This window comes from Ursus arctos, unplaced genomic scaffold, assembly GCF_023065955.2.
Source record: "Ursus arctos isolate Adak ecotype North America unplaced genomic scaffold, UrsArc2.0 scaffold_3, whole genome shotgun sequence".
Taxonomy (NCBI): Eukaryota; Metazoa; Chordata; class Mammalia; order Carnivora; family Ursidae; genus Ursus; species Ursus arctos.
The window spans coordinates 17738919-17761606 of NW_026622985.1; the positions used below are offsets into that span (position 1 = coordinate 17738919).

The 22688-nt window shown below is 47.0% G+C and overlaps 1 protein-coding gene across 7 annotated transcripts in view; it reads left to right on the plus strand.

Annotated features, from left to right (window-relative positions):
* The window catches only part of ATXN7L1 (ataxin 7 like 1), a 229113-nt gene that overhangs the window by 195053 nt on the left and 11372 nt on the right, over positions 1-22688 (plus strand). For all 7 annotated transcript variants that reach the window (XM_026503771.4, XM_057304073.1, XM_026503781.4 and 4 more), the window contains 4 exons: positions 4949-5229; positions 8450-8532; positions 9408-9664; positions 20105-20297. In XM_026503771.4, the coding sequence (XP_026359556.2) occupies positions 4949-5229; positions 8450-8532; positions 9408-9664; positions 20105-20297 (814 nt within the window). The remainder of the gene's footprint in view (positions 1-4948; positions 5230-8449; positions 8533-9407; positions 9665-20104; positions 20298-22688) is intronic.

The window sequence follows — 22688 nt, forward strand, 5'->3', positions numbered from 1 at the left end:
GTGGCCCATGCGCCTAACTGGGAGACTCTGGGGCGCACGTGAGTGCATCCCTGCCTACGGCAAGGGACGGAACCTGGGGGCCTTCAGCCAGCCTCGGGGCTCACTGCCAGGCTTGTGTATCACCTAAGCACACAGAGTCATGAATCCGCGTAGTCATCCGGGTGTTGCCAGCTCCCCACGCTGCCCAGCTCCCAACAGCACACGGAGGTGTCTGAGTTACTGGGATTCCATGCGGGGGAGATGCCCACACCGCAAAGGCAGGGGTCAGCATCTTCTGGCTTCTTTCCAGTGGAAAAAATTAAACCTGGTATTTGGGGTCTGCTGCCCAGGGCTGGGATGCCGTACTGGCCAGGGGTGATGGGAGGGGAAGTGGGCCCAATGAGAGCGGCGGCGATGGGAGAAAGCGGGAGGCAGTTCTGAGGCGATGGCTTCCAGACGGCCGCACTCCCACGCCCTGGAGTGTAGACACACGCGGGGATCTGTGTGCGCGGGAAGCAGCGGCTGGGGCACTCTGCACCTTCCTGAGCTCTTAGCTGAGAAAAGTTGGAGTCTCTGGGATTGGTTTTCCAAGTTGTGTGGCACCATCTTGCGATCATGTCCTCCCTTGTTCATCAATTTAGGATCTGAGGGCTGTTGCCAACAGTGGCGAAGAAAAGAGACTGAATATTCCAGTGGACCAATGGCTGACATTTGTCCTGGGGAATGAGGTGGCAAGGGCCAACGGGAAGGCTTTTCAACTCTCTATCTCTGATTCTCATTTCTTCTGGGGATGGGTTTGACCCTTCCCGCCATCACTGAGCTGCCTGCTTCCCTGTCTTCTTTTAACTCCCAGCAGAAGTACCTTCTCAGCTCAGACCAGAGGCAGGTTACCTTAGAGGGGAAGCCTAAAAAGTATCCAGGTCAGGGGTGCCTGGCTGGCTCAGTCAGAAGGGCATGTGACTTTTGATCTCGGGGTTGTGAGTTCGAGCCCCACGTTGGATATAGAGATTATTTAAAAATAAAATCTTAAAAAAAAAAAGTATCCAAGTCAGTTCCCAGGTTCTCCTCCTTCATTTTACCTACAGCCATTTTCCATTTGTTATTGGACACCCTTAGAATTCTCACCCAAAACAACTGGAGTCTCCTATTCTCTTCCCACTGCCAAGATGGAGCCCACCCACCTGGCATCAGAGGCTTACTCAGTGGCTCAGCCCCTTACTACTCACCTGATCTTTGGAACTCTGAAATACTCTTGATCAGACTTTATTCCCCCTAACACCTCCCATTCTAATGCAAGAAAACTCAATCCAGAGAACTTCACATTGGCCTTCTCTTCTAGTTTCTGATAGGCTCCAATTCCACATCCTGCTTAAGGACGTTGGGATTGAAGTCCAACTGGAGTTCTGGAAGCGTTGTCAGTACAGGGTATGAATGAACCACACTTGTTATATAGTGGAGAAAATTCCAAATTAGGAGATCAGTCACAGATATTAGCTGGCCTGGCTCAAGCTTGGTTACTACACACAGTTGGGAAGAAGCATCACCAAAGCGATGAGTCAACTGGCACTGTTCCAAATGGCTGGGCCTAGTGTACCTGTGCTCTGATGGCTGAGTTAAGGAGCCCATTGGAGCTGGATGTTGACTTTAGGGGAGAAACACAGACTGTACTGTGAGCATCTGAGGACCATTTGGCTCAGTTTTAAAATTTATTTCAGTTCCTACAATTGCTCTGGATTATTCTATCCCAACATTGTATATTTGTCTGCTGAGCTCGTGGTACTCAACATGTGCCCTGGCATTTTTCACAGAAACTGGAGGCCTTCCCTTTTCTCATACCCACTCATGGGACAAGAGCTAGATTTGAAACCCAACGGTCCTAATTTTCTTTCCTGAATTTACTGGGCTTCACGAAGAAGTATACCAGAGAAGGCCACTCAGGCGCTAGAGAATCTTCCCACCTGGTAGTCCATCAACACTTGAAATTTAACTTCTTTCTTTAAAAAAATAAAAATCAACAGATCAGAACAAAGGTGACAAAATCAACAAGAGCTTTTTTTTTTTAAGATTTTATTTATTTATTCGACAGAGATAGAGACAGCCAGCGAGAGAGGGAACACAAGCAGGGGAGCGGGAGAGGAAGAAGCAGGCTCATAGCAGAGGAGCCTCGTGGGGCTCGATCCCATAGCGCCGGGATCACGCCCTGAGCCGAAGGCAGACGCTCAACCGCTGTGCCACCCAGGTGCCCCTCAACAAGAGCTTTTTAAGCAGGTTCTTATAATGTGTATTTTTTAAAGTCAGGATATTGATGTATAATTTAAGTTGCATGAATTTGGGGGGGTTGGATTGTATTTTTAATTGTGGCAAAATACACATAAGAAAATTTACCATCCTGGGCACCTTGGTGGCTCAGTCAATTAAGCGTCCGACTCTTGATTTTGGCTCAGGTCATGATCTCAGGGTCATGAGATTGAGCCCCACATTGGGCTTTGCATTCAGTGGGGAGTCTGCTTAAGATTCTCTCCCTCCCTCTCTCTCTGCCCCTCCACCATACCCTCCACCCCACTGTGCACGCACACGTGCACACTCTCTCTCTCTCTTTAAAAAAAAAAAAAAAGAGGGGTGCCTGGGTGGCTTAGTGGGTTGAACATCCAACTTGGGTCGTGATCTCACAGGTTGTGGGATCGAGCCCTGTGTTAGGCTCCATACTCAGTGGGGGAGTCTGCTTAAGATTCTCTCCCTCTGCCCCTCTCCTCCCTTACTCTTGCATGCTCTCTCTCGCTCTCTCTCTCTCTAAAATAAATAGATCTTTAATAAAATAAATGAATTGAATTGAACTTTTTAAAAAAGAAAGAAAAAAGAATATTTACCATCCTAACCATTTTTAATATATAGTACAGCAGTGTTAAGTACATTCACGGTGTCGTGCAACCAATCTCCAGAACTCTTTTCATCTTGCAAAACTGCAACTTTCACCCATGGACCAACAGCTCCCCATTTTTCCCTCAGCCAGCCCTTGCAACCACCTTTCTACTTTCTGTCTTGGAATTTGGCCCCTCTAGGCGCCTCATGTGAGTGGAATTCTGTAGTATTCGTCTTTTTCTGACTGGCTTATTTCACTTAGCGTGATGTTCTCAGTGTTCATCTGTGTGTCAGAATTTCCTTCCTTTTTAAGGCTGAATAATATTCCATTGTATGACTAGCCCACATTTTGTTTATCCAATCACCTGCTAATGGACAGCTTTTGAATTGTGCCACTGTGAACATGGGTGTGGGAACGGCTCTTCAAGACCCTGATTTGTGTTAGTGTCTCTTAAAATTGAGTAAAGGAAGCCTAGAAGAATTCCATATCCCGTGGTTTTACTTTTTTTTTTTTTTACCGTTCAGAAAAACTCAGGAATGCAGCACTAATTTCACCAGGTAATATCTTTACAATTTCTCAGTGTGCTGACTTTTCAAGGGCTTCTTGTGCCGTTCTTCAGTCATATGTGAGCGCTTTGAGAATTGCCATTAAACAGAAAGTGGCCGCAGTCTAGCTGTATGTCAGTGATTGAGACACTGATCAAAGGCGGAATTATCAGGGGCTTGGTGTATTACTAAAACCCACCGTTCCAGTTCCCCTCACACAGGACTTGAAGTCCCACACCATCCTTCCCCAGGCCAAGAAAGCACGTGGTCCCGGGATAAAGACGGGGAAGTCCAGCTACAATCTGCTTCACCACCGAGTGCCCTTCTCACTGGCAAAGACCTATAAATAACATCTGTGATCTGGTTTCGGAGTCAGCAAAGGGGCAAGGGCTGAGGGGTTGCTGAAATAATTTCATGAACAAATTGACCAAAAAAATGATCTGTGAATAAATCGTAGAGAAGGAAGAGCTCGCCAGCCATGTGAACAGATAAGACTCCTCCCCTGCAAAACCAGCCTCTCTTTCATCCCTACATTGTCTGCAGGCATGTATAAGCTATATTCTAGATCATTTCGCATTCAAATAGCTAAGTCGGCTCCACTCAGCTCAGAGACGATTGGGGGGCTGAAGTGTTAGCGTTCTGCCCTCCTGCAAGGAGGAAAGGGAATCTAGTTCAGGAGCCAAAGGAAAGCGTATTCATCTCATCTCATCTTTTAAGACCTGGAGAGAGACTCCTCCATGGCCCCCCAGATCCAGAGTCCTCCAGCATTAAATGCACAGAAATCAAATACATATCCATTACAGGAGAAATCGTAGGGCGGTGGAGCTGAGGTGACAGATTTTGAAGAGCAAACATGCACCTTTGTGCTCTGTCTTCTTAAAATTCATCGTCTCACCTGCCAGCCTTGAGAATTGCCTATTTACATAACTAGCTGCCTGAAATGGAATATTCGATAACGTTACACAGTGCCTCACTCCATTTGAGCCCATCCCCAGGATAGGAGCGATCCAGAAGTCCTCCAACAGCATGTAGCATGGCGCACTGGCCTGCCGCCATGCCTCCGTGTGGTGTGAGCCTGTCAGCACTCCCGAGCTAAGCAGATGTCAGGCCTGATCGCCGAGGTGGGAGACCAGCAAGCAGCAGGGGGAGGGGACGTGATTCAGCAAGCGGCACAGTAGTAAGCCGTCTTCAGGGGACAAACAGCATCTCTCCCTGAGCTTCCCAGCGGGCACCTTGTTCTGCCCAAGGTGCTGTCTCAGAGCCCGCCGGCAGAGAGGGACTGAGAAGGGGGGAGCTGCAGGATCTATGGGGACAACCCGGTGCAGGAGGGAATCAGTCAGCACTGATGCCCGCCCTGGCGCTGCGCCAGCCTCGAACCCCCTGTTGTTCCTTTCCAAGGCACCGATCTCCCTCCCATCAAAACGGGAATCCTGCTGCTGGCTTATAAGGGGAGTCAAAATAAGTGATAAGGAGGTGTTCTGGTGATGATAATCGCGTATAGCTTCTCAGCGGACCTCATGTATCAAAGAAGGCAATTGTGTGTGTTTGTTCATTTATTTTTCAGCGTTCCGGTTCCTGTAGTCAGTTTAGAGAAAATTCCTAACCTAGTGAAGGCAGACGGTGCCAATGTCAAAATGAACTCTACAACCACTACCGCGGTCACCTGCTCCACCTCATCCTGTGCTGTCTCCACCCCACCTTTAATCAAGCCAGTCTTGATGTCCAAGTCAGTGCCACCTTCCCCAGAGAAGATCTTAAATGGCAAAGGAATTTTGTCCACCACAATAGACAAGAAACACCAAAATGGCACCAAAAACAACAACAAGCCTTACAGGAGACTTTCAGGTACGTGTCTGTATCCTTCGAGTCTGGCGCACAATTAGACTGCCTCTGACTCACATCCATGACCAAGGAGTGGTGTGTTCTTATCCTTAAGCAGGTCCGTTTTGTTGTAAGGGGAACACAGGATTTACCTGCCAACAGGACCCCAACCGAAAAATGCGAGGAATGGGTTCTCTTATTTCTGGGCCGGACAAGGCTCTAGCTCCCGGCTCAGTGCTCAGCAGGAGGGGTCCTCCCCCCGGCCCAGGAGGCAGGATGCCTTACACCAACCACGACAGCCCACAGCCCGTGCATCCTGAGGGTCTTATCATGCTGCTGGGCTGAACCGGCCCCCCGGGTTCTGTAGAAGCGTCCCTGTGGGGACTTTGGACAGCCACAGGGATACCTCACAGTAGGTCAGGGCTGACGTGGGACAGTACAGTGAGTGCCATCTGCCCCACTCTGCGCTTAGGTCTTAGTTGGTTGCCTGGTTGATTCTGTGGTCTGGGGCTATGACCGCCTTTCCCACATAATCAGGTCGGAATTCCCATTTGGGATCACTTAGGCTGGCATAGCCCATGAGAGCTTGAGGGATTTCTCTCGGATCTCCTTCTCAGTTGTCTGCGTAGACACTTGGGATGCCTGGAAAGGTGCACAGGCCCATCTCTGAGGCAGTGGTTGCCCTGAGGGACCCTCACGTGGGTGATATGTGCTTTGGATTTGTTGTGGAACTAAATCTGGTGGTTCTGCTTTCTCCAAAAGACCAAGAAAAGCTATAAACTTTACAACTTCTTCACACACAGGGGGCATTTATCAAATGTTGACTGGAAAAAAAAAAAAGAAAGAAAGAAAGAAAGAAAATACAGTGAAAGCCACCCGATGAGAGAGAAACTGTGCTCTCCAATAAGATCATAGTTCTGAATCAGCCTAAAAAGTGTGGGTCATTTTTATTTTTTACTTCATGTTAATCTGTATTTCAGTTTTTCTATCTTACATCTCTAACCGTTAAAAAAAAAAAAAAAAGTCATTCCTTTAAAGTTCTTTGGACCTAAGGCATTCAAAAGATTTTTACCCTGGAAGTCTCCCTATGTACTATTCACCCACTCTCAAGAAAGGAAGGTAGAGCCTGGCACTCTCTTTGAGCATGGGGCGGGGGGGGTGTGTGGACAGGAGCCCCCAGCTCCTGGCTCTCTTCCTGAGTGGAAAGTTCAGTTTCACTCTGCAGAGGTGGGTGGCCACATCCCTGGAAAAACCAGTAGACCCAGCTGGGCAGTGTCCAGAGGCAGAAGCGTGGCCATGGCTTCCAGCCTACACCCCAATCTGAAGTTGTAGAGGGATTGTGGTGGGGTTTTTTTTGGTGTTTGTTGGTTTTGCATTTTGTTGACTCTTTTGTCTCATTGGGTCTTTTGCTTGTTTCTATCTCGCTTTCACATTTGGCAGCCAGCTCCTGCCCCCCAGCCAAACAACCTGCTCAGTTGCAGGCCAACGTGAGCGCTGGTGTGGATCTGGGCCCGGGTCTGACTCTGACAGGCCCAAGGGAAAGAACTCGGTGGCAAGCAGCCTGGGGCCTGGCACCCAGGCCCTACTCAGTGGGCAGAGAGGGCTCAGAGGAAACGGGCATCTCCAGACCTCGCAGTTTTCTAGTCTTAAATGTGAAGCTTAAAAAAAAGAAAGAAAGAAAAAAAAAGTTGGGGGTGGGGGCGCCTGGCTGGCTCAGTAGAGCACGCAACTCTTCATCTCTGGGTCGTGAGTTCGAGCCCCACGCTGGGTGTAGAGATGACTAAAATTAAAATCTTTAAAAAAGAAGAAGATGATGATGATGACAATGACAAAAGACAAAAAAAAAGGGGGGGGGGAGGCCTTTAGATGACCAGCCAGGAAACCTGTCTTGGACCTAAGAATGGTTTTCACTGCAGCCGTCATCATCACCATCATTGCAACCACCACGGGCCCCAGACTTTCTTTTAAAAACAGAACACATTCATTTATTATGCTCACAGTTTCCCCCCACCAATCTCAGACAGCTTTTCAGGTAATCTCTTTTTAGTTTGCAGCCATTCAAACCTCTTAAGGAGACACTCCGCCAAATTCATATACAACCCCCACCCACCCACCGACACTGCTGCCGGCCTCCCCAAATGCGCAGAGGAGCTGTGTCTTCCCGGTGCTGCAGGACTCAGGGGGTTGCCGGGTGCCTTCCAGAAATAGTACAGACTATCCGAGACGTGGAACTTTGAAGCTGAAAGGGTCCTTAAGGGATTATCTCAGGTCCCTTCGTTTTCCAGGGGAGGGGAGCATGTCGGTAATCCAGAAGGGGCAAAGGATCCAAAGTGGGCATAAGAAGGGCAGGGTCCTCAGGAGTCACCTCACCATGAGCCATCAGCAGTCCAGTAGGAAGGCAGGAACCAGAGAAAGCCCGGCCTCCCTGCAGCCATCCTTCGTCCCCAGTGGGTTGGCTCGCCGTGGCTGTTCCCATTTGGAGCAACAGGCGCCATGCTGGGAGCCGAGCAAGCTGTGAGGCCGGCAGGCCTTGCCCTCTGTGCACCTCCCCCTGCCGTGCGCAGACAGCACACGCCCAGACTTTCCCCCTGCCCCGCCTGTGACACCGCCAGACGCTCCTGAATCAGGTAAAGGACCTTCCTGGGCAGCGGGGCTGCATGGATAGCCCGTTGGTGAGGACTTTGCAGAGCACAAGAGAGGCAGGTCACACTGACACGGCAAGGAGTAATTTCCCGCTGAAATGGCCAAAACTCAAGGGAAGGCAAGGGGCTGGGGGAAGGTGACATATTCTTGGAGCTGCCCAGGAAAAAGCGGCCCTCGAGCCTCGGGTGGCTCTCCCTGGTCTGCAGCCAGCTATGCCCGAAGTGCCAAGGGTTTGGGAAACCGTCTAAGTGAAGTAAAGTGTGCAAGCATCAGGGCTCCCTGCCCTCGGTGCCTGCCCCCACCCTAGTCCCTGCGCCTTGTGCTGCGTCCCACATCCCCACCGAAGCTGGACGTAGAACTCGGGGGTCAGAGGGGAGTGCCATTTCCCCCTGAGCGGTTCTTGAAGCATTTTAGCAGCCGGTTGGAGAAAAAAAAAAAGAAAAAGAAAAACAAAACAAAACAACAACAAAAAAAAACCCAGATTGCCTGACAATGTCTCACTTGTTGGTGCAAATGTGCATTTTTTTAAAAATGTAGTCTTAATGCCAAATCCTATTTAGTCTCCTTTTTTCTTATATTTTTTGTTTGTTTCTTAAACCAGAGAGAGAATTTGACCCAAATAAACACTGTGGAGTATTGGATCCCGAGACAAAGAAACCTTGCACAAGATCCCTCACCTGCAAGGTATTTCTCTTTCCATAAAAAATACTTCCTGCTCTCGCTGGGGCCTTTGTCGAAATGTTTGCATGCCACTCTCTGCACACGGCAGGGTGTGGAACCTCGACATGACCCCCAGCTGTTCTTTGTAAGGGAAATGCTTTCTTCTCTTCCATGGTAGCAGAGTGCCTGCCTCAAGCTGGCTGGCTTTTTAAGAAGGAAAAAAAAATAGGCTTCCCCTGTTACTTGTGAGGCCAGACAGTAAATTGTATTTATAGGCACTCACAGGCGGTTCTAAACCCTGCTACGTTTTAATGTATGCAGGAGCGGCGGCGGCGGCGGCGGCGGCCTGAAAGGCAGCCGTGGAGGGAGGACCAGCGGCCGCGCCCCTGATCCGGCCACGCCGGGTGGCCAGGGGGACAGCTGACCCAAGGCGGCCGCCATCGGATAGCCCCCGACCCCGCATTTCATGCTGAACTGCTAGCGCTTCTTGGGATCGAGGCCGCGGCGCCCTCCGCCTGGGGGCTCTGTGGGTCCGGCCGCGCGAGCTCCCGCCTGCACCTGGATGAACTCGAGCGCATCCTCACCGGCGCCCTTCCTCAGAGAGGCTTCCGTGGGCTCTGCGCGGAAGCTGTCATTCTGTGCCAGTTGTTGGTGTTTTTTGGTTTTTTTTTTTTTTTTTTTAGGAAGCTTTGGCTTCTTCACACCAGGAGTGTAGGGCATGGTTGTGTTTGTGTGGTGTCTGCCTCTTCCCAGCCACAGAACGGGAGCTGTTGCCTTGAAGTTGACTTTTCAAGCACCTCTAAATTCCCATGAATTGCTGTTTCTGAAATGGAGGGCCTGGGGAAGCAGGTTTATGTGCTGATCAAAGAGGCTGTGCTTTTCATCTCTCTTCTCCTTAGACACATTCGCTAAGCCATCGGAGGGCAGTCCCGGGCCGGAAAAAACAATTTGACCTCCTCCTGGCGGAACACAAAGCCAAGTCCCGGGAAAAAGAAGTTAAAGATAAAGAGCATCTCCTGACTTCGGCGAGGGAAGTACTTCCAAACCAACCCGGGCCGGCGCAGGACTGTCTGCCAGGACCTTCAGGGAGCTCTGGGCCAGAACCGAAAGTCGCGTCCCCTGCAAAATCCAGGCCACCTAACTCTGTGCTTCCTAGGTAAGTCCCACTTTGGCGATACAAGCCCTGAGTCCTAGGTCAACTGACTAGGTCAAGTGACTTGCCGGGTCGTGTGTGGTCTGATCACATGGCAGACGGAAGTCGTAACAGCCCTACCTCCTAGAGCGGCTGTGAAGTTTAAGCAAGATCGTGGGCTTACGTAAGGGGCCCAGCCAGTGCCTGCCACATAGCGTTTGGTGGATTTTACTGCTGTCACCATCATCACCATCATCATCTTCATAGCAGACCTTTATCAGACAGAGCAAGACTAATCTGGAAATTAATACCTGGAAGGGTGACATATCAGGCACTGGGCAACTCTCCGGTTGCCTGCATTTTTAGATGAGTTGGACACTCCTGGCACCCATAGTGGGGTAGTCATCACACCTTAGGAGCCCATTTGCCACATTATTTTTTTGTGAATTTTTTCCACAACTCTCCTATGATCAGGGCGAAAGGAAAATTGGCATCACAGAGGCTGTTTGTCCTTACATCTCCCTCCACACCAAGAAAGCTAAGCCATCTGTTTGGGGTTTTATTTGGTTGACCTGGAGAGAGGAAAGAACAGAAAACAGAATTAAAACCATTTGGATTAGGAGTGATTTAAAATCCATGCATGTCTGTTTTGATGGGCAGTGGAGTCCTGAGCAGCCGACCAAGTTCCAGGTAATGGGACAGGGAGCCCTTCATCCAAAAATATTTGTCTAGTGCTTGCTCCATAAGCAAGGTGCCGGCATACCTCCTTTTCAGCGGGCTTCACTTTATTGCACTTCGCAGAGATTGCATTTTTTTTTCTTTTTACAAGTCGAAGGTTTGTAGCAACCCTGTGTCGAGCAAGTCCGTCAGCGCCATTTTTCCAACTGCATTTGCTCACTTCGTGTCTCTGTGTCAATAAAATATTTTTAAATTAAAGCATGTACATTAGGAATAATGCTATTGCACACTTAATAGAATGCAGTGTAATGTAGGCATAACTTTTATAGGCACTGGGAAGCAAAAGAAATGTATTTAATTCGCTTTATTGTGATACTGGCTTTATGGAACAGTCTAGAACCAACCCGCGCTAACTCCCAGGTACACCTGAACTGTGTCAGGTACTTTTAAGCAAGGGCACAGAGATTAATGCAATTAGATCCTGCTTTTCAAGAATTCAGAGTTTAGAAGCTAAGAGACTCAGATATCCATAACTTCATGAAAAGGAAACTAATAAAATAATGAGAAGTACAGATAGTGGTCTTATCTGATCACGTACAACATGAATCTCAAAGGGTAACTGTCCGGTCGGCAAGCAGGCATTAAAAGAACACAGTTAGAAAAGAAGGGGAAGGAGTCGATTGTTTAAGCAAAAGCAGATATTTGATGACAGTTGGGACGGATCTGCTGGGTTCTCACCCTCCTGCGTTCCACTTTGGTACAAGCCTGATCCCGTTCGATAGCCAGAGCCCCTCTGTCAGAACCGCCAAGGTCGGCATCAGGTTCAGAGGACACGGTCCGGTGGAACGGCCACCCGCACCCATTTCCTGCGTCGTAACCGTTGCCCTGGTGTTGCCACCGACTTAATGTCACGTCATTTTGCAGGGTCATTTTATAACTGCCTCTCACGGTAACGCCAGAATTTGATGAAGGATATGTATTACCTTTCCTGAGCTTTAGAGTTAAGCAGGCAGTTCTGTTCCAGATTTCCGGGAGAGGCTTCAAGTCTCTGTGTAGTGGCTTTCAAACTCTTTTGTGGCTGTTGAGCTTCTTTCTTCCCACAGAACCTAACACGGTACCCAGTATAAAAGCAGAGACCTGCTTCACCTAAAGCCAGCTCCACTCTGCTCCCATCACACATGTACCTAGAGCCTGCTGTCCTCCAGCCCGTCCAAGAAATCCCCTTGGAGTCCCCAAGGGCTCCAGGGAACCCCGTTTGAAAACCATCTTTTATTATAGGTTCACCGTAGATTTTGACCGATGGAGGCACTTCTCACTCCCCCGCAGAGTACCTGGCTTAACGGAGGAGCCAGGGGGCAGCTGTTAAAAAAATAAAACAGGTAGTGGAGGCTTAAGAGCGGCTTCTTCTTCTTCTTCTTCTTTTTTTTTTTAAGATTTCATTTATTTATTTGAGAGAGAAAACACGAGTGGCGGGGAGGGGCAGAGGGAGAGGAAGAAGCAGACTTCCCACTGAACAGAACCCCTGCTGAGCCGGATGTGGGGCTTGATCCCAGGACCCCAAGATCATGACCTGAGCTGAAGGTCGTGACCAGATGCCCTACTGACTGAGCCACCCAGGCACCCCGAGAGCAGATTCTTAATGTTCTTTTTTAGTTTAATTTTCAGGGGAATGTTTGTCAATAGAGAAATGCCAGGTGTTTATGTTCTTCTCATAAGGAAGCAGAAGAAAGATGGAGAGTGTGGTTCATCAGCAAAAAGAATGTCTCTGAAAGGAAGGATGAGGCCAAGTGTTGGCTAACAGAATAATTGTTAAGGATGTTTTCACAGTTGATATAAACTCCAGAAAACTCAGGGATGAGCTCGGTTCAAAACTTGGTGGGAAATAACTTCCTTTTTCACGTGGTTTTAGTTAGGATGAGACCCCCACACAATCAGAGATTGAAAAAGCATGATCAGAATTTGATGTCCTCCTTGGGGCCTTGGCTGGGTGGCTCGGTCGGTAGAGTGTGTCAGTGACTCTTGATCTTGGCGTTGTGAGTTAGAGCCCCATATTGGGTGTAGAGATCACTTAAAATAAAATCTTAAAAAAAAAAAAAGAATTTAGTGTCTTAGCATAAAACTTAAATCAACATTTATCTCCTCATATTAGTGATATACAATATATATTATAGCTATTTCAATCACAGTGATCAACTATAATTAGCAAAAATATATATATATCACTCATGAATGGAAATACTGTAATCCCTTCCCAGTGGTGAATTCCTTTTGTAGGAAATGCTAACGCATGTGAATATATTTTTTACATATCGTTGGGTAACCTTGAAAATATTTCAGTTCTCATATTCTTGAATTACAACCTGCTCTTGTCAAGGGTTCCTGAAAAAAGAACTTAGGTCTAGAGCTGGAAAAGTTAAAGTCAGTAGCAAGGGCTGGCACAAGGTTGGAAGTGCAAATGCCAGCTCCGTGCTGACTAACGAGATGAGTGCGGCCATGTTTCTGAGCCTCTGTACCTTCAAACTGCTCATCTGTGAAGTGGAGCTTAGAAGAATTAGGTGAGAAGTACCAAGTTCCTAGTACGCACTCAATTAGTGGTAGCTGCTAGTGATTGGTAGTAGCGTTCCATGGAAAGCAGGTGGGTAAATAAAGGCCTTGGTGCCACCTGATTTCCATTTGCCCATCCTCCTGGCTGCTGTTCACCAACCTGGGGGCCCTTGAATAATATACCCCTACTCTCTGTTTCTTTGCCCCAACTCTAAGGGAACATATTACATGCCCCAAAGAGTCCCAGGGCTATGGATGACCAGCCCAACCAAACCCATCAGGATTTTTGTGGAAAGGGGGAGGAGGACAGAGGGTTGAGCCAGTCTCTGACAAGCCAGGCTCTGACAAGCCAGTCTCTGGCTCCCAGGCGGGAGGGAGGAAAGGTAGGCCATGGCAGCCAGTGCTGACAGAATCTGGGCACATTCCCCTCTGTCTTGTGGACACTCACACATCTAATCTTAAAGTATAAAAATAGTGGGGTGCCTGGATGGCTCAGTCAGTTGGGCATCCGACTTTTGGTTTCGGCTCAGGTCGTGGTCTCAGGGTCCTGAGATGGAGCCCTGCTACTCGCTCAGCGCCCAGCACAGAATCTGCTTGAGATTCTCTGCCCCTCCCACTGCTCATGTGCGAGCGCAGAGCACACTCTTTTGCACTCTATCTCTCTCATTCTCTAAAATAAATAAGATCTTTTTTAAAAAAAGGTATAAAAATGACAAAAATCCAAGGAATCTTAGACTGGCACGGGCAGTGGGGAGAGAGGCAGAAGGTTCTAGATACCTGAAAAAGGGCGGAGATGATTCTGGAGTGAAAGCAACTCCAGCTTGGGCCTCATTAGGATAAATGTTATTGCTACACTGTAAGCCTTGACTTAATGTGTGTCCCTCTGTTTTTTTCTACATCCATTTGTCAGTATGGGGGGCTTTGAAGTCAAGCAAATAGTATCAACTCTCATTTCCGCTTCTTATTAGCTTTGCCACCCATTCCCTCATCTGAGAAATGTAGACAACTTACACCCACCTAAAGCAGCGTGTAAATTGGATGAGAAAATGTATGTTGCCTGTCGAGCACATAGTAGGGACTCAGTTAAGGTCAGTTGCCTTGTGTTCTCTTCCCCAAAGCACTCAGACAGACTGGTGCTCGTGCTTCCTCAAAGGGGTGGAGAAGGGAACTTTCCCTAAGTTTCCCTGAGTGGAACTGGATAGGGACCATTGATTGTTGCATAGTCTTTAGAACAGACTGGTGAATGGAGAATGGCAGGTGATGTCATGCTGACATCAGAAGGGTGGATGGCAGCTTAACAAATTCGAGTGACTTTTTCCAACACACTCTCATGACTAGTTACCCTGTTCCCCATCATTCCTCGCCAAGGCTTGTTTCTGAGACATAGGTTGGTTCCCGCAAGCTCCTTCCCTCAGGTTCTGCCCTGAAGTATAGCGATCAGAGCTGGAAGGTCTTGAAAGCATCCCCCATTTCATTATTGCCAGGAGGGTGCCTATATCTTGAGTAAAACAAGACATCATCACTCATGATTCTGTCTCTGCTCTCAGAGGCCATTCTGCTCTAGACACAAATTTCCATGGACAGCTTCACTCTGTAGGATTCTCCTCCCCCATCTCTCTTTTTTTCTGGCAAGTGGAATTTATTATTAAGTATTTCAGCCATTTTTTTCTTTTTTCTTTCCTTGATTAAACTTTTTTTTTTAATCAAAGTAAAAATGGACACATAGTTCAAAAGTCAAATAGAACCAAAAGACTTAGAAGGAAAAACAGTAGTTGCTGCCATCCTGGGGGCTCTCTCTACCCACTCTGTGTTAGAGTACCTGTTTCCTGGGCCCCATTGCCTCCCTCTGTCTTGGTTTGCTCCTTTATTCTGATGGAGTATCTCCTTCATCAGCTTCCTGTGGAAAGGTGAAAAGGGGGTCAATTTTTAGAAACTTTACACACCTGAAAATGTTTTTATCTACCCTTACATTTAATTGATAATCTCTCTAAGTATATAACTGGATTGAAAATCATTTCCCTACAGAATTATGAAGATATTTTTTATTGGCTTCTAACATCAAGGTTTTTATTGGGAAGTCTGATAGCATTCTCTTTGCATATGCTCAGTTTTTAATATCTGAAACCTGGGGCTCTGAAATTTCACAGGGATCATTCAATATGGGTCTTTTTTCATTCATAGTACTGGGTACTTAGTAGATCCTTTCAGTCTATGAGCACCTGTTTCAGGGATAATTTTGTATGTTACATCTTGGTTAATTTTCTCCCCACTATTGTCTTTATTCTCTTTATTGGCCTCCCATTAGTTGGATGTTGGACCTTTTGCTCTGATCTTTTCATTCTCTTACCTCTTTTCTCCTGCTCTCTCAATCTCTTGTTACATTTTCTAAAAGGTTTTCTTTTATTTTACCTTCAAAACTGTATATGAAATAACCAGTTTATGATTCACTTTTTTTAATCTTTAGGATCTGGTCCTTAGATAAAAAGAACTTCTAACAATTGCTTCTTTTTTAAAGATTTATTTATTTATTTGAGAGAGAGAGAGAGTGCATGAGAGGATGAGCAAGGAGAGGGGCAGAGGGGGGAGGGATAGAATCTTAAGCAGACTCCCCACTGAGCCAGGAGCCCCACGTGGGGCTTGATCTCAAGACCCTGAGATCATGACCTGAGCCGAAATTGAGAGTTGAATGCTTAACTGACTGAGCCACACTCCTATAATTGCTTCTTATAATATCCTACAAGATACCATCATTTTGCAGAGGTAATACCATTCTAATATTTTTAAGATATGTTTTTTGGTTTTTTCCTCTTTCTTCACTGTCTTCATTTCTTTCATGTGTGTGTTCATGCGTTTGATGTTTGTCTGGTCATTCTCATGATGGAGATGTTCCAGAAATGTTTGGTGATCCCTAACCATTCACATTTAGAAGAGAAGTGCTAACAGGCTGATTGGAAGTCTTTGTGTGGGACTGTCAACAAAAAGGTCATCAGGTCACCAATCAGCTTTTTTTTGGAGGGTTCCCAAAGGCAAGATCTGGAAGCCTTTGCCCCATGATGTGCCTGGTGATAGGCATTCTGGGAATGCCCACTGAGGATTTGACTTGAGATAGCCCATGGTCACCTTGTTTCCAGCCCTGTGCCTCTCTCCTGATCTCTGCTGAGCCTGGCATCCCCTTGTCTAGGGTCTCTCCAGTTCAGTTTCTCTGGAGAGTAAACTTTTGTTCCCTTGTTGGAGAGTTGATGGGAAGGGGTGGGGCCTGGCAGGGGCGATGGTGAGTCACCGGCTGTGTGAGCTCGTAGTGTTGACCTGTGGGTCCAGCTACCACATGGGAAGACTTTCAACTTTCCCACTAGGTTTAGCCCTCACCTCACCCATGACCTTTGCAGCTCAAGGTAGGTCCAGGTGCCCTGCTTCTCAGAGGCTCTGTGGTAGGTCAGCTCTTTACCCTGCGGTTTATGCTTCTCCAGACACATTCTGTGTTCGGAAAGTATGTTCTAGTCTCGTGTTCACACGGTATCAGTCAGGATGCTTCAGGAGCAAGGAGCAGAAAACCTAATCTTACTAAATGCTTAAGTAATATAAAATGTTCTTATCACACATGACAAGAAGCCCAGAGGTGAAAGAGCACCAGTCCCCAAGGATGAGGAATTGGCTCTCATTCCCTGACTTTCTTTTACTCCATCCTCCTCAGTCTTCTGGTTTCATCTTCAAAGTTTATAGCAAGTTGGCTGCCGCACTTCCAGGGACATCCAGAAGAGGGTGAAGACCACTTTTTCCTTGTGTCTCGTTTTTAAAATGAGGAAAATCTTTGCAACCTCCCCCCAGAAAAGTTTTTTTATGTATTTCTCACACCCTTTTCCAAAGCAATCATTAGCAAGATGACTGAGATTTCCATTATTGGTTTAGGGGTGAGATGGCGGCTGGGAAGTAATCACCATACGGATCACTCTATTTCTGCTGGTCTCTTTGTTCTTCGGGGCCCCACTGTTTTCATCCTTTTGCTGTGATTTTAGTAGTATTTGGGGAGGACGAGGAGACAGGTGTGTTGGATCCATGCGGCCCATCTAACAGGAAGTTCTTCAGCTATTTCCTTACACGCATCTGTACTACTAGCTCACTTTCTGGGTTTTTTCTGTTGTTGAGGGTTTTTTTACTTTTTGTTATGACATTTTTCCCATGTACAGAAAAGTAGAAAGAATAATAAAACAAACACGTGCATACCTAGTGCTGGGTGTGAAGCAACACTGTTGATTTTAACAGCTATAATATTAATATTTCGCAATTACATTTACTTCATCTACATTTTCTGATGATACATTTTGAGGTAAATTACAGATATGGCATTTCACCTCTAAAGATTTCCACATGCATCTTTAAAAAGTAAAGATATTTTCCTGTGTAACCAAAATTCTATTAATCACACTTAACAAAATCCAGCTCACTTTTATCTTCTGCAGGACAAGGAGGTCCTATCACCATGGGGAAGACCTCAAAAAGAGCCTGCTAGAAATTTTGGAAACAATGTCAGTGTCCATCAGTAGACCAGTTGAGTAAATTATGATATATCCATACTATGGAATATTGGGGAATATTAAAAATGATGATATAGTTCCACACATGGAAAGATTTCTACAACATCACTAGGCTGGGGGAAAAAAAGCATGTCTCAAAATAGTACATACAGCGTCATCCAGTTCTTGCTTAAAAATGCATGTGCCCATGTGTGCACCGTAGAGAAATCTGGAAGGATATAAATCAAAATGCTAATAGCACTTGATCTTGAGTGGCAGGATTATGGATGCCATTTTCTTTCTTTATATGTTTCAGCATTATCAAAATTGTTTCGGTGTTTGGGTCTTCAGCTGTATATAGGCAATAATGTTGTTGCCCCTTCTGATACAGGAGAGTAAGTATCTGGGAATGCACCTGAGGTGATGTGTTCTCTGGACTATACCCTTGGAACATGCAGAATGAATGGCATCTTTGTTTTCATAAATATAGGAAGGTGATAGTCAATAACAAATTGTCACACCAACAGAGTTCTTAGAGTAACACTGAAAAACTACCTGCGGCCTTGTTTTTGGTTTCCTGTGGGTTTGGTTTTTTTTTTATTGTGGCAAAATATACATAATGCAAAATTTACCATTTTAACCATTTCTAAGTGTAGAGGTTCATGGCATAAGTACATTCACATTGTGGCACGACCGTCACCACCATCCATCTCCAGAACTTTCTGTCATCTCATACTGAGACTCTGAACCCATCCCTGATACCTGATAGCCACCTTTCTCCTTTCTGTCCCTATGAACGTGACTATTGCGGGTACCTTACATAAGTGGAATCATACAATATTTGTCCTTTGTGACTGGCTTATTTCACTCAGCATCACGTTCTCAAGGCTCATCCATGTTGTAGCTGTGTCCGGATTTCCTTCCTTTTTAAGACTTAACTAATATTCCATTGTCTGGATATACCATATTATGTTTTATCCATTCATCTGTCTATTGTTGGGCATTTGGATTGTTTCCACCTTTGTGGCTTTGCTTTTCAAGCACTGTGCTTTGAGGATCTGGTCTGAACTCAGCTATTTGACACCTGGAGGGAATTGAGAGTGAAAATGAGGGAGAAGGGAGGAAATCAACAGTGTTGCTTCATGTTGCTCAAAGGGGCAGCTCTCAAAGCAGAATGCAGAAAATCCATTTTTTTTTTAAAGATCTGGATTTTGGAGCGCCTGGGGGGCTCAGTCAGTTAAGCGTCTGCCTTCGGCTCAGATCAGGATCCCAGGGTCCTGGGATCGAGTTCCGTATCAGTCTCCCTGCTCAGCAGAGGAGTGGTCGTTCGCGCTCTCACTCTCTGACAAGTAAATAAATAAAATCTTTAAAAAAAAAAAATCTGGATTTTTTTTTCCTCCCAAACTTCTTTTTCTCCCTGTATTTCTCCCTGGTCAAACACCTGATAAGAGTGGAGAAGCAGGAAAAACAACTGATAACTGACTATTCCTCTTCTAAGTCTTTTACTGACACAGATATGTTTGGTCTGTTTTTGCTTTTGCCTGTTTTGGTTTTTGCTGCTGGTGAAGCATACAGTGCTTCTTACTGTGACGTTGCTTTTCTGTAAGCTCAGCCTTCATCGAGGTGAGGTCTGCTGGATTGTTCCTACACAAGGAACTCGTTCATTCCTTCATTGAGAAGCATAGTTCTTCAGCACCTATTGTAAGCCGACCATGCCAGCCTGTGGTTCTAGGGGCTTGTCACAAGTTAAATGGAAACATTCATCCTCAGGAGATACAATTAAACTACGTGTGGCTCGATATTAAGAAACACATCTGGAGCTCCCAGGTGGGGCTCAGTCTGTTAAGCGTCTGCCTTAGGCCCAGGTCATGATTCCAGAGCCTGGGATCCAGCCCCGTGTTGGGCTCCCTGCTCAGCAGGGAGTCTGCTTCTCCCTCTCCCTCGGCCCCTCCCCCTGCCCCTCATGCTTTCTCTCTCACTCTGCTCTCTCTCAAATAAATAAATAAAATCTTAAAAAAAGAAAAAAGAAACGCATCTGGGGGTGCCTGGCTGGCTTGGTCGGTGGGTCGGTGGAGCATGCAGCTCTTAGGGTCATGAGTTCAAACCCCACATTGGGTGTAGAGCTTACTTTAAAAAAAAAAAGGAAAAAGAATACAAGAAACAGATGTGGCTGTGGAGTAAGAGACTTGTGCCCCATCACTGGGACAAAACCTTTTTTCATGCCAGTGTGATAATTTCATAAAGCTATAGTTTAGTAGCCAAAAAACAAGTGGAGGGCTATCTTCCATCACGACTGATATTCTGGTAATTGGTTTGAAGTTGTTTACTTGGCTGGTCTTCCTGTCAGTTTTCACTTTCAGGAAGAAGCAACTACATGGCAAGTACAAATTACTTACATGCAAACAGATGAGTAATTGTAACTGAATTCATTAGAAGACTAGTTTTAAGTTAATTCTCTATTACTGTATTTTATATTCCACTTATACTGCTGGAGTTTTCCCTGGTGCCTGAACTTCAGCAGGGCAGAGCCTAAGCACCGTGGATCATTGTAGAAAGCTGGTTGATGCTAACCTGATCTCAGCCTGAATGTTTCCCTCGCGTAAATTTGCCATTGACCTGCCTTCTTTGATGTATCGAGAGAGCTGATCGGTCTGCCTTCCGAGCGCCCTTCAACTGGGTGGGTCTTCCTCCCTTAGCAAAGTTCATTCTGTCCGTTCTCCTTTGCCCTCAGACCATCATCTGCAAATAGCATCAGCAGCAGCACATCTTCAAATCACAGTGGCTACACCCCGGAACCCCCCCTGCCCCCCGCTGGAGGTGACCTCACCAGCCGACTGTCAAGTGATGAAGGGGAGATGGACGGAGCTGACGAACCCGAGAAGTTAGACTGTCATTTCTCTACCCACCACCCCAGACCTCTTGCGGTAGGCCACCGTGTTTCCATCCTTGCATTCCCCCCCCCTCCCCCGCCAGTGCCCTGCAGGCATTTAGGTGGTCCTGCCAGACAGCACGCATTCCAAAGGAGAGGCTGCCAGAACAGTGGTTGATGGAAAGGTTTACCCTGGGGTTGAATGATTGCCTTCAAATTACCCTTGAAAATCACAGAAGGAAAGGGCAGGGCTCCCTATTGATTATAATCCTTTAAACACCTGAGTATCCGTGGTCTACCTTGAAGCGAGAATGCCTGAGAAATGGTGTTTATATAAGTGCACTGGGGAGTTGACCTTGTGGCCCTGCCCAGCTAAAAATGGAGCCTCTGGTTGCCAGAGTTCGTCTAGCTCACCTGCTTTGAAAACCGTCTGTCTTAGCAGTAGGCCAGGTGTGAGCCCTAGCTGCTTTTCTCCCCTGTTGATTCTGAGTTTTATTGTTATTAGTAAGTGTGACCATATGGCAGCAGAACTGAGAGAGAGAGAGAGAGAGAGAGAGAGAGAGAGTGTGTGTGTGTGTGTGTGTGTGTGTGTGTGTGTGTGTGTTGAAGAGAGGAGAGGAAGAAGCATTTCACATCAGCATGATTACTGATTAACGAAAAGGTACAATTCTTTCCCAATTCCTTGAAAGAGTCCACTATCGACAGTTCAGAAGGTCCTTGAAATCAAGGTGGGATTTGTAAGGAGGCGTGAGCTGAAGGCTTGTTTTTGTTTTGTGCTACCATCATAGAGCCAAATTCAAACCCCATGACCCGTTTGCTCTGGTCCCAGCTGGAGCCCTGTAGGGTTACCTTTGACTAACCCTAGATGTCATGGGCTGTGCAGGGAAAATCAATCCTGCACTGGGGGCACCTGGCTGGCTCAATGGGTGGAGCATGTGACTCTTGATCTCGGGGTTGTGAGTTCGAGCCCCACACTGGGTTTAGAGATTGCTTAAATAAATAAAATCTTTTTAAAAAAGCCAATTCTGGGGGCGCCTGGGTAGCGCAGTCGTTAAAGCGTCTGCCTTTGGCTCAGGGCGTGATCCCGGCATACGGGGATCGAGTCCCACATCAGGCTCCTCCGCTATGAGCCTGCTTCTTCCTCTCCCTCTCCCCTGCTGTGTTCCCTCTCTCGCTGGCTGTCTCTCTGTCACATAAATAAATAAAATCTTTAAAAAAAAAAAGCCAATTCTGTGACAAGATAGAGTGAGTCCCTCCTCCCTTCTATCTGTGTGATGAATAAAGGCCAAATTCACTTCCTGTTTCTGTGGATGATGGTGACCTGTGGTTCACCAACAGCCTGAGACTTTGCTGCTTGGCCAGTGCAGAAATAGGGACAGGGAGGAATGCCGTTAACTGCCAGGAATAGAACATTGAACTCGTATACAGTGTCTACACCACAGTCAGTGATTCATCTTACGGAACAAGAGGTCCAGAGGTAGGTGATTGCCAGCTGGGTTCAGCATCTCTGCAATATGGTGCTGCTGACGGAGAATTTCCGCAAGCCTCTTTGCCTGTCGTACAGTCTCCCTGTGCCTGCGACAGCTCCCATGTCACATCCTCACCCACCAGCATTCTCCAAAGGGTGGAAGGGGACAAACAGAAAGGGAGTCTCTTTCTAAGGCGTTATCTTATATCATTTCTTAAGGAAGGAAATCTTCCAGCGAGCTCCCGCAGCAGGCTTCCGTTTCCGCCCAGCAGAAATGGGTCACGTGCCCACCCCTACACCAACCAGGGGTTCAGAATGATGGGATTGCAGTGACACAGGATGAAAGGAGCCATGATTCATCTCAGGGTTCTGGGAAGGGACCCCCCTCCCTTCCCTGCTCCCTGTGCTGTGTCAGATACCAGAACAAAAGGGCGGCTCCGTTAGGCAGGAAAAAGAGGGGGAGAAGTACGGGTGGGACGGCAGTAGATGAGACTGGCCATCAGCGGGGTCTGCACAGGGCTGGCACGGTGAGGATAGGCAGGGCCATTGAAGGCACGCTATGCGGCGGAGAACAGGAGACTCTTGGACGGTTAACCTTGCATCTGTATGGAATTAGAGACCTAGGTAGCAGAGACAATAGGGAGCCTCCAGCTTCCGATTCTAAAAGAGATACTGGACTCCACCAGAAGGCCAGAGTCCAGAGCATGGGATATTTGTCCAAATGACAGGCTGCCAGGCTCCAGTGGATTAGGTCAACTCTGGGCATGGCGGATTTGTGTGCCCTTAATGTTTTGCTGATTTAAATGGAAAGCCCATGGATTGTTTCCTTGCTTTGTCCTTTCTCTTATGGTCAGTTGATACATTAAATCATTTTTTGTCACAAACAGTCATTCAGGGTGTCTTTAGCAACTGGGACGAAAGAAGAAAAGATGTCTTGACCTGGAACAGCTCCCACGTGCTGCTGGGGACCGGCTTCCA